The sequence below is a fragment of the Penaeus japonicus genome, unplaced genomic scaffold (genome assembly GCF_977035675.1).
Source record: "Penaeus japonicus unplaced genomic scaffold, GWHDUDI00000001_assembly GWHDUDI00000028, whole genome shotgun sequence".
Classification (NCBI taxonomy): Eukaryota; Metazoa; Arthropoda; class Malacostraca; order Decapoda; family Penaeidae; genus Penaeus; species Penaeus japonicus.
This window is the reverse complement of record NW_028234430.1, coordinates 3,099,289-3,111,586: the sequence shown is the minus strand read 5'-3', so window position 1 is coordinate 3,111,586 and position 12,298 is coordinate 3,099,289. Positions and strand designations below refer to the sequence as shown.

Sequence of the window (12,298 nt, the reverse complement as noted above, 5' to 3'; positions counted from 1 at the left end):
ATTTTGTGATAAACAGGTCTGTTCAGATGCCGAAGAGAACAACCGTATTCGACAAGAGAATTAACAGAACGTATCAAAAACATTTTTTTTGTTTTTTTTTACTCGTTAAAGGTAAAGAATAGAAAGGAAACAAAATAGAGGTGTCATGCTGTTACCCCATCGCGGCGAATGAGATTAGGAAAGGCTTACGTCACGAGATACGAGCGAGTGCGAGTGTAACAGTGAGTACACCCGGTCAAGACAGTGGTCAGTGGAAGCCTTTGTTCCATATAAGGCGTGAGATTGGCAAGGGTGTTGGGCGCTCATTACGCAGTTCGGATTCTCTCTCTCTCTCTCTCTCTCTCTCTCTCTCTCTCTCTCTCTCTCTCTCTCTCTCTCTCTCTCTCTCTCTCTCTCTCTCTCTCTTCTCTATCTCTCTCTCTCTCTCTCTCTCTCTCTCTCTCTCTCTCTCTCTCTCTCTCTCTCTCTCTCTCTCTCTCTCTCTCTCTCTCTCTCTCTCTCTCTCTCTCTCTCTCTCTCTCTCTCTCTCCGGGCGGGAATGAGTTTCTTTGCCGAATTCGTTTGTAAAGATTGATATTGTCGGTTGTGGGTTTGATGTCATTTTCCAGGATCGAGAGGAAGGTTATTGTTCACGTGTTGACATTCGTCTTGCCATTTGTGTGCAAGATTTTCTTTGCTCGTTCACATAGACAAGGAAATTTTGCTGAAATATATAGGAAAAAAATGATTACCGTGTTACCTTTTAAGTCCATAAAGATAACTCTGCTGCAACAGAGGAAACCTTAAAGCTAGAGAAAGGGAGTGACAAGGTCATGATCGTAGTTTATTGCGGAAGGTTGTTCTGGTTTCTGTTGCGGCGGAGATGGTGGACTGGTGTGCTTTTATAATCGTTTTATGCGCCATTTCCTGATGTGCTGGTCATCCCTACGAGTTACATACATTCGATTATTTTTTTTATATGATTGAAATTATTATCAGTTACAGAATATATATATATATATATATATATATATATATATATATATATATATATATATATATATATATCTTCAAAAGGAAGAAACTTAAAAAAAAAACAAAAAAAAAAAACACGCATAGATAGTATCCATCTTACTTTCAGATTTTATCACTAGTTACGTTTGAAAGGCCGAGGTGCTAATGACCTCTCTGTTCCTCTGCAGATGTGTGTCTCGAGATGGCAGCAGCGGAGGCGGGCGGACGTCACGCCCCAGACTCAACAGTTCGTCGGATGTGTCTTCGCCGGACCCCAGAAGGCCCACTGTGCTCAGACCGCCGCGGCAGGTAGGGCTTCGAGGGTTGAGATATAGTGTGGATACGCGTTCATACGTAGAGAGACATGTACCATATATACATGCTTTTATGAATACACTCATTCATAATCACTGTTGCTTTCACTTTCACTCTCATCTCAATTTTACTTTCACTCTTTATCTCTCCCACTCTCTCTCACTCTCACACATACACAGATAGATATATAAACAGATCAATAGATAGATCCACAGGTTAAGGAATCTTGCTGTGAACGACATATGATTTTTGTTGATTTTCCCATTTTTATATTGAGTTAGCTAAGTAATCAAGTAAAATCTTATGAGATATTACTAATATGAAAATGTATTTGAAAAGATGTTCATATTATTTGCATTGAATAATAAGGTCTAAGAAGGATGTTTACTGTTTCAGTTTTTAAATCATTCAACTTTTGTGAAAGAGAAAATTAGATGTTTTTTTTTTTTTTTTCCTTCTTTTCTTTTAGTGATCATATTTAGATATTATCTTCAGATGATAAATAAGAAATATTAACAAGTTTCCGTATATCCTTCAGGGTGGCATATCAGAAGGAGAAGGAGGGGGAGTGTGTATCGACCGAACTTCGTATCACTACATGTGCCAGGATGTGACTGCCCTCAAGACAATGCTGCTGCGTCTCAGAAGAGTTCTTCAGGCTGCCGACACAATAAATCCCTTTGATGCCAATCTACGGGTGTGTAGTTGATGATTTGGGTGGTGCTCTTGTCACGAGGCGATGGGTTCGAATTGCTGTCGTTTTTGTGAGAAAGTGGCACTTGGTTCTACTTTGTCATTAACTGTGGACATTGTTTTATGGTCTTGATACCCTCAGTAATACACCATTCAATCCTTTTTATTGATTTTATCCCTTTTTTTTGTACTCCATAAATAAACTGAAACATGACCTAATCCCATGTAGCAATTAGCAATGTGATTTCAACATTTGTCGTTCTCTTTTCCAGAACTCATTATATCTCAGCCTAGCCAGCAGTGACTCTCCGGGAGGCTGTGGGATCAATGGCGACAAGGATTCTCTCACACCCTCGGTGATTGAGCTTTCTCAGGAAAACATTGACTTAAGGAGACAAGTAAGCTTTTTCTGTGTTACCATGTATAGATCTAACTACAGTATCCATTTTTATAGAGGAGAGATAACAAATAATCGAGAAATGTGTGGTACTGAAAAGGATTATTGTATGTAATCATGGCATAAATTTTTTTTTTAAATAATATTAATTGAATTTGTGATATTGAGTCATTATGTAAGGTTCTTTCCCAGGTGATATAAATGTAGGTAAGGATAGTGCACTTAATACAAGATACACAAAATATACACGTCCCTTGTTTGTTCACGAGATATTTCCCCGACTTGCAGGTAGTCCTCCTGCAACAACAACTGGAAGAACGAGACCGTACCATAAGGCTCTTACAACAGCAGTTAGCGCAGAGTTTAGCGAGCCAAAAGACGACTTGCATTTCCACCGATGCCGAAGCCCCGACAAACACGGTGAACGCTGCCACGCAGACGGAGCGTTCCTCTCGTCCCACTCTCACTGGATCCAGCCTCTCGCGAGCGGCTTCCATTGATGATGGACTTGGACCAACTGTCAGGTGAGGCAAAGGAGGTGGAGGCTGTACGGTTGTACCACGGGTTTATCAATAGGTTCCATTCACACTTATACTTTTGGTTGGTTCTGGCTGAAGGGGATTATTTTGCTTGTTACATTTAAGTGGCATATTTTACCCCAAGAAAGAAAGAAGATAAGGGTTATTACTGTGCATATTTTTTTTCTGTAAGGCTGTGGCTTTTAATGATACTTTCATACACATTTCTTGATAGTTTCTTGCCAGTTGCACCAATATAGCCACAATATCCTTTTTCTCTCCCCCCCCATAGTCTTTATATATACAAATATTTATACACTTATTGAAAATAGTTAGACTTTTTTAACATTTTTGTTTTGATGATTTCTTTTTGATGACACAGTTGTGTACTAGCTTCACTTCACCAAATCTCTAAATCCCTTTAAGATATAAAGTCTTAATCGTCTTCCCACTGTGAAGTAGCACGAGGATTAGAGACCCCAGAATAAAATAGAATCCTGTTTGTCCAAGAGTGATTCGGGCATGAAAAGATGATAACTTCTTTCGAACAGATGTAGAGCCTTACCCAGAGGGATCAGATACCTGTATCTAGCAATATTGGTTAAGTGGGTGTAAATAAATATGCCAAAAAATAAAAAAATAAAAAATTGTAGTGTGAATAAGTTTAGCTTTATGGCCTTAAACTTATGCAGTTAAATCTGACTTACGTCATCTCACTCACAAGCTTCCGGCTGGGCAAGGTAAAGTGTCCATCTTTTGTTGATGTAGTGCTTGGCTCTCTCACCCTCTGCTCTGTCCTGGCACTGATCTCTGTGCCAACCACATACCCAAATCTTCACTTGCTGCAATGTGTGCTGCAACTTTGACTTGCATTGTTATGTGTCATATTTTCAAAGACGAAAATTGTTATTAATGTAGGAAAATCTTGCATCCATGTTGATTTATGCACTTTTATGATAATGTTTTGTTGATGCTAGTGGCTGAGAATCTAGGACAGGGTGTAAGGAGCATATTTTGTTTGTGGAATAGAGAAATATTTAATTTTTCTTTGTTCTGAATTTTCATTTATTTATTTATTCATTCATTCATTTGTTTACTCTCATTTCTATGAATTATGAATCATGCACATGTCTCGGGAAAGACCTAAGACTTAAACTTTAAAAAAAGGCAAAGACTCCTGTGTAACAAGGTATGCCTTCAGCTTATTGCATTGCATCAATCCTGTGCTATTACACTCGGTACCCCTGTGATTCCAATACCAAGGCTTACGGCATTGTGTATATAAGTTCTACCTGTCTTTTTTTTCACAGAGTGTTGTCTTCCATACGAATCATAACGCTCTATTTATTATGTGTGTTTTTTTTTATGTGTGTGTGTGTGTGTGTGTGTGTGTGTGTGTGTGTGTGTGTGTGTGTGTGTGTGTGTGTGTGTGTGTGTGTGTGTGTGTGTGTGTGTGTGTGTGTGTGTGTGTGTGTGTGTGTGTGTGTGTGTGTGTGTGTGTGTGTGTGTGTGTGTGTGTGTGTGTTTTGTTGACATAAATGCAGATTTATTAATTCCAAGAAATTTATAAAGTCTCATTAAAAAAAAATGGTATCTAAATAGATAGACTAAATATATTTGTAGTACAGAAGTGTCTTTATTTAGGTTTATATTATTTATTCATTCTTTTATTTATTTTTATAGGGTGAGAAGAAAGAAAATGAAATAATCAGGTATAAACTTTCTTAAGAATTTTGACAAATTGTCTTTTATTAGTATAGGTTGGTAGTATTTTATATATATATATATATATATATATATATATATATATATATATATATATATATATATCTACATCTATATATATATATATATATATATATATGTATGTATGTATGTATTTATGTATGTATGTATAGATAGATATATATACATGTATATGCACATATAAACATATACACATATACACATATACACATATACACATACACACATACACACATACACACATACACATATACTTATACACATATACACATATACTCACATACACATGTTCACACACACACACACACACACACACACACACACACACACACACACACACACACACACACACACACACACACACACACACACACACACACACACACACACACACACACACACACACACACACACACACACACACACACACACAAGTACATGCATACATACATACACATTTATATATATATATATACATAATATATATATATTTATATATATATATATATATTATATATATATATATATATATATATATATTATATATATATATATATATATATATATATATATATATATATATATATATATATATATATATATATATATATATATGCGTATATATATACACACATAAATATATTTGTATAGAATGTAGTGAATGCTGTTGTAGCTTGTAAGGTGAATCAGAAAATCACAACAGTGTATATTTTAGTTAACTGAAGTATTAGTAAAAGGAAAATATGACTAGAGAGTTACAAGATCATGTGGATATTTTTATTGTTGATGAGTACCCTTTGCATAGAAATCTTATACATTTAGAAGTTCACTATGGATCTAGCAGTTGTTTTGGTTGTTGATCATGTTTTCTGTGATAACAGTGAGCTGAATGCAATGTGAATAGAGAATGATTTAGCTGTGATAAGTGGTAGTTCTATTGACGGAACCAGATTCCCAATTTTCACCTCCGTTGCGTATTTTTAAGGCCTCGAAAACTGTCCATAAGATTAATGGCGTTTTGTTGGGAGGTACTATTTTATGTGGAAAGCATTAGGGGCGTAAGGTTCAGAACGTGATGATTTGCTTTCTCGTTAGATGTGCCTTTAGCAGGTGCTATCATACTGAATACATAAAAAGGTGCTTAATCCATTTGTTTTTAAATATTGAATCAAGCTAACTGTTCAGGCTATTTTCTGAGCCGATATATTTATGAGACTAGACTCCCGCCCTACACCTTCATCAGTTGGTAGTTATATAAGCCTAATTTTGATGTAGCAGAAGCTTATGCTGAAACCCATTCCTGTTCCTGTTTCAGTATGTTTAAAAATCAGTCTAAACATTAAGTTTTTATTACCTTTCTCTTTCAACTGAACTTAAATTTGTACAGTAACTAAGCTGTAAGACCATTATTTAAAGGAATAAAAATGCAGTGGAGCCGTTCCTAGTTCTTCCAATTAGTTCTACCAACACGACACACTAGCTGAATCCACTTCAGGAACCACCCTTTTCGTTTCAATGGCAAAAACACTGCCAAAAGTCCCCTTGATCAGTTCCCATATGGTTACAAATATCAGCCATATATTCATTCACTAGTTTTCATATTTTGTGTTAATCAGTCAGTGCAGAAAATTTAATGAGTATAGTTTATTTTCAAGTAGAAGCAATCTCATAGGCTATGTATCGCCTAGCGGATTTTAAACCTCCAGCGTCAACTACAGCATGGGGTGTCGTAACCATTTGATGTCTCTAGCTATCAATATTTTGTTGTTCGTTGTGTTGCACAGAACTGTATTAGGTTCGCAACTCTACTGTACTTTTATCCTGCTAATAAACTTTGATAAATTTTGCCATGTTCATTATATTGATTATAAGCTGTAAATAAGATGTAGGTAATATTTTAGAAGAAATTTCAGTCAGGTTTAGATCAATTGCTCTCGCAAAAAAAGATGTCCTGTGATTGTCATTGAGAAAATTATACTGTATTTAGATACAGTATTACTTGAGTTAAATTCGTTTTTATTATCTTTGCCTTATATCATTGCTTGCAAGACATGAAGACTGAACATAGAAAGATTGAAGGAATATATTGTGTTGCATTTTCTTCTGTTGTCTTGGTTTCTTCGTCTCTCTTTCTTTCCTTTCTTGTATTACTTACGATTTTTTGTATCCATCTCTTTCCCCGTTTTATAGTAATATCAAATACTAGTTCTCCTGTGCAACTTTTGAGTATGTATTAACATGAGAAGAACTCTTAGTGTCTTACCTGCCAGCTTGCCTGTCACCCAAGTGCAATAGGTGTGAGAGAGAGGCATGATCAAACGTCTTTAAGACCATCTGTATTGGGTTAGAGGTGTGGACAGGGTTGCGTTCATCTGTTTCTATGTTTGGAGGTGGATTTCTCGATGTAAAACTACTACATGAGTGTAAAATATTTTTTTGTGTATTTTACATACTTATAGTATTTTAGATAATGGTAGTTTACCTTTCATTTTAACATTTGTTTAGATGAATAGTTCCTGTTGATTAATTTTCATGCATTGGTTACTAAGTTTTAGAAGATGAATAACTCTGATTTTAATCTTATATTTATATGAGAATTTTAGAAATATGTAATACAGTATTTTAAATATATATATTGTATACTGAAAAATGTTCATATTTAAAGTAAAATGTCCGTCAACATTGTCTATCTGATGATAATAAAGGCTATCCTAAATATTGAATTTCATTTACTAAAATTTGTCTAACATATGTCTTGCATATTCCTTTTCCATGCTAGCAGGTACACGTTGTAAGTATTTATTGTGTGCATTGGTTTAATTGCAACCAAAATTTCTGGATGTGAATACATTACATTCTCCATCATACTGTAAACTTAATTTGATGTAGACTATTTCATATATTTATGCCAAGTTTATTTTCTTTCACTGTTAGTATTTTGAAATAGCACTTAACTGTATTACTGGAAATACACAAAGTGACTTGTGATGTAATGAATGGTACTTTATTATCTATATGTTTCTATTTATTTAGGGGAATAATGATAAAAGATACTTTAATGTCTGATATTGTAGGTTCTATTATTTTCAAGTCTTTAGTAGTTTATCAAGAATTTCCATTAACGTTCTTTCCTTGACTCCAACAGTTCTGAGGGTGAAGGTGATTGTATGGGTCGAGGACGAAGCACATCAGCACCAGAGCATCGCCAGCCCAGAGCAGCCAGCCAGCCTCCGGCGCTTCTTAACCGACATCCTACTCAATCTTGATCATCGCTCGACATGAGACCAACTTGCTACGACACAACGCCAGCTACAACTCTCACCTTTCACTGATCCAAACTCATACCATAATCAACGTGGACTTCCTAGGTTCAGTGAATCTGTTACCTATTTTTATATATATATACATATACATATATATATATATACCTAACCTGACTGACTTTAAGCTTGCTGCTTTCAAGCCACCCAAAAAGTAACGCTTGACCAGATGTACGACTTCCTTTACGACTGTGCTCTGATTAGAGAATGTGTCGGAGGCACTTGAAAACTTGTATGATGTATTCAAGAGGTGTAGTGTGTAAACTACGGATTTAGTTGTGAAATATATTTGAAGATAAAAATATACACGAGGTAAAAAGGTTAAATGGAGAATATACATTCTTTAATAATTATTCAATGTATGGATGCCTTTGGGGAACTTAAGTGCCACAAAATAAGACATGGAATGAGCTTAGGGTTACATATGAATAGCGTATCACTTGAAATCCAATCGTCATAAAGAGCAGTCTTCAGGTCTCCTAACTTTGTGATACTCGTAGTCATATCTGCTCTGCGTTCATTCGTGCTGAGCGTTGAAAGCGGCGGTCTTCGTTTACACTTATTGGCTAAGGAAAAGTTAATAGTTGAGTGTTAGATCTACTGTGGGATTCTTACTGTAACATTCTTATGAAATATACAACAATCTGTTATAGATGCTTAAATCTTATTGCAATGTATATTGGTTCTGCAAGCAACTGTTGAATATAAGTGTATTATACTGGTTCTGAACCTACATAGCAGCATTACTGATAGGTAGCAGACATTTAGCTGCTAACAATGTGTTGTAAGCTTCTGACGTAGAAGTTGTAGACAATAAACTATACTAAGTAGAATATGCCATATTATAACTGGTGTCAGCAGTTTTCATAATTTTTGAGCAGCTTTACAGGGAATGGAAGCACAACTTACAAGAGTAATTCTTCAGAACGAGGAAGCTGTTCCTTTACAGAATAGTTAAAGAACGTGGAGTCTATCCGTCAAAGCATGACCAATAAATAAACTTATAATCATATGAACTGCTTGTGATCAACACTTCTTGCTGCACTGCAATGAAAGCTCGCCATTGATTCAGTGTAATTTATTGTCATACGTCAAGTCACCCTCAAGCATAAAATATTCCAAGGCTGCTCTTGCTTGTCCAATAATGAATGACATGTGATAAAATCAGGGGTTGCGGACGTGAGGGGAAGCTACGGCGTTAAATTGAAGTTCAGGAAATCATTGCATATGCTTTTAACTTATTGATGTTGTTTTATTATTTTTTATATGTATACTTTTATGCATTCGTAGGTTAACTGTAGTATAAAAAAGGAAGAATTAGAGAGGCACGTGCTAAGTAGTTCTCCTCACGTCACAGTTCCGAACCCTGAGGTTATCACAACTATGTAACATTTTTATGAGTGTCTTTGCTAAAATTTAAGCTTGGAAGGACCAGTATGGGAACTACAATATGTAGATATGATTTTTTGAGGACATGACTGGTTAAAAAAAAAAGTCTGTAAATAGGAAATATATTTATTGAAGTATTTATACCTCATGATCCAAATTCACATTCATCACTTGCTTGCAGGTGTTGCCGAGATGAGTAACATTTGATATGATTAGATTAGAGGATTTTTACAAGGTTAAAATGTATAATTGCATTTGGTTAAATATTCAGGGAAGTTGTTTTCAAGGATTCCATTCTGATTTTTTTGCCCTTAAGATCTCTTCTAAAGTTAGTTGCTCATCTGTCCTGCAAGCATTTGATGGTGAAACCAATGCCAAAGAACATGAACTATACTTCTAATTATGTTTTGTTATCATTTTCTTTAGGAACTGTGATGTTTAGTTTATGTGATAGTATTTTAGATTCTATCCAGAAAATGTGAACATTCCATTGTCTTTTATCTAAAAATGGTTGTCCATATTTTTCAGTTTTGTTATGGTTTTTAAATAGGCGTACACTAAATGTTGGCTGTAATTTGAAAGGAAAAGTGTACTTTGTCATGAAATAATAACAGAGATCAATATTTTATTTAGCAACGTTTTAAATTTTTTGTTAGGAATCCAACGATTGTTGGAATTATTAGGGAAGATGATGGCACATGTATGCAGTGTTGTGAAAACAAGTGCGTGTGAGCACTGCCACTTGTGCTTAGCTTCAAATTTATCCAGTGGTTGTAAATGCGCTGACATGCCAACTTATCATAAATATATACAAACAAAAATATTTTTTACTTTTAATATCCACTTTATGTATGGTATCCAATTACCATTCAAAAAACTTTAAACAGTTTTTACAAAATATTTTTAATGCAAATCCGTTTTTTTGTCTTCATACTCACAAATTTCATATTTCCAATCTGTTGTGGAAAGAGATTTTCAGTAAGTTTTCAATAAACCTTTCATTTTGCATACACTATTTTGAAATTAGATGGTCTAAATGGATATGAAAAAATATGTATATTAGAGCAGTAATTTTCATATCTTCATCATAATTAACTAGTCTTTAGAGGAAGAACTAAAGATAGATATATCTTTGATAAATGAATATTGAGCAATTTAATTTCTTTGCTTGTATCATATTAAAAAAAATCTTGTTTTTGTATTTGTGAAGTTTAAAAATCACCTCTTGATTTATTATTTTTCAATATAGAGAATATCACTTTCAAAATTATCTCCCTGGAGTAATGGTTAAGTGTGTGATATGAGTGTATTATAAAAGAAAATGAATAATCAAATTAAGTGAGGCCTGCAGTATTGACTATACACAATTGAAAATAATCATAGAAAGGAATTCTAATGTCAAAATAAAAATAGAAATTGAACATGGTGTTTGGTTAATGTATCAAACTTTGCAGTTAAAAAAGGAGTGAAATCTACAAAAACAGTATGTAGCGAGTTAAGACTGAGAAACAGCAACTAAATTATGCAAATAAATATTGCAGTATTTTACTCTTTGATTACAAATACACATTTATACTGTTCATATATATTTTTTAATTTGCTCTATCTAAAACAAATCTTTATAATAATATAGCTTGTTCTTCCATGAATTAATCACCTAAATGTGATATATATATATATTTTTTTTAAGGTTAAAATAACATAAATAAAATCAATCATACTTTTATTACAGGCACACACTTTAAATCTCCATCCCACTTCACTAGCAACTTTCTAAGCATATTGCATATAATTATTCTGTATTCCATATGGAAGACTTGACAAGAGCAGGCACATATTAAGCACTAAAAGTTCTATATAAAAAAGGAGCTTTACAAAGTATAACATAAGTTAAGCGAGCATTTTGGTCCTTACACATTACATTTTTGATAATTTACATGTTTCTGTACAAATAGAACTCATAAAACTAAATAGCTGAACGACTAGATACACAATATGGCACAACTGGATAGTTTGGCTCCGGCTAAACTTGTACATTGATTGCAGAAATGTGACTGCCTCGGTGAGTTGTTTACTGAATGCTTTATTTTCAACCGTAAAGTATGTCACACTTGACACATTTTGTTATTATTGTCATTTCTCTGTTGAAGGCCACAGATGATACATTTTGTTCTTGATGCAAGTGGTACGTTGAATTGACAAGTTCCTTTTCACTGATAACTATGACGCAAACTCGTTCCACTGCACGACCAGCCAGCACCGGAATCTGAGTCTGAATCCTGGCGGTAGCGCGGCCTTCTTCGGTAAGCCTCGGTTTCACTAGCGACTGACAGAGCTGATCCACCGACGCGTCGCCTCCAAGCGCCAGACGTCGCGTTGACCCCGGGGAGAGAGGAGAGTGAGGCAGCATGTCCTCTCTGATAAGGCCCGTCGTAATTACTGTGATTCAGATTTCCGAAGCGGTATCTATTCCGGCCGGAAGGGCTGTCTCCTAAGGAACTTGACGAGCTTGCTAATCCCGAGGCACCGACCAGATGTCTTCGGAGACACAGTAATTGCTCCTTGCACTTCTGTGTGGACGTGCGTATTTTTGAATTCATGTAGTGTGGAGTATATGCTGGATCTGGAGCTGCGGTTGAATGGCAAGACGACCAGTGGCTGTGTGTTGAGCAAGTGTGAGCGGACGGCCGGCAGTGGTTGTGTTGAGGCTGATGAATAGGTGATACACAGCAACATGGCGAAAGGTCTCGACTGTGCACAGGGCTGTGTGGCCCGGCGGTAGGCAGAGACGTCGTCGACAAATATGGGGTCGTATTTGGACTTTCTAACCTTTCGCAAAAGGGTGTCTTAGCGAAGTCTAAGGAGGAATGATATGCAACTTTAGCAGCGTGTCTGTGATGGTGACTATGCCCGTTATCAAGAATCTG

General features: G+C 35.4%; 1 protein-coding gene across 8 annotated transcripts in view; it reads left to right on the top strand.

Annotated features, from left to right (window-relative positions):
- LOC122246737 (uncharacterized) overlaps positions 1-10,194 on the top strand; it is a 66,830-nt gene extending 56,636 nt beyond the window's left edge. For 5 of the 8 annotated variants that reach the window (XM_086553289.1, XM_086553285.1, XM_086553284.1 and 2 more), the window contains 5 exons: positions 1,182-1,302; positions 1,847-2,005; positions 2,274-2,399; positions 2,687-2,922; positions 3,641-5,113. In XM_086553289.1, the coding sequence (XP_086409415.1) occupies positions 1,182-1,302; positions 1,847-2,005; positions 2,274-2,399; positions 2,687-2,922; positions 3,641-3,782 (784 nt within the window). In that variant the 3' untranslated portion in view covers positions 3,783-5,113. Of the gene's footprint in view, positions 1-1,181; positions 1,303-1,846; positions 2,006-2,273; positions 2,400-2,686; positions 2,923-3,640; positions 5,114-7,807 lie in introns of those variants that run through there. The other 3 variants (XM_086553287.1, XM_086553286.1, XM_043005524.2) reach the window with 1 other exon arrangement.
- The last annotated feature ends 2,104 nt before the right edge of the window (positions 10,195-12,298 follow it).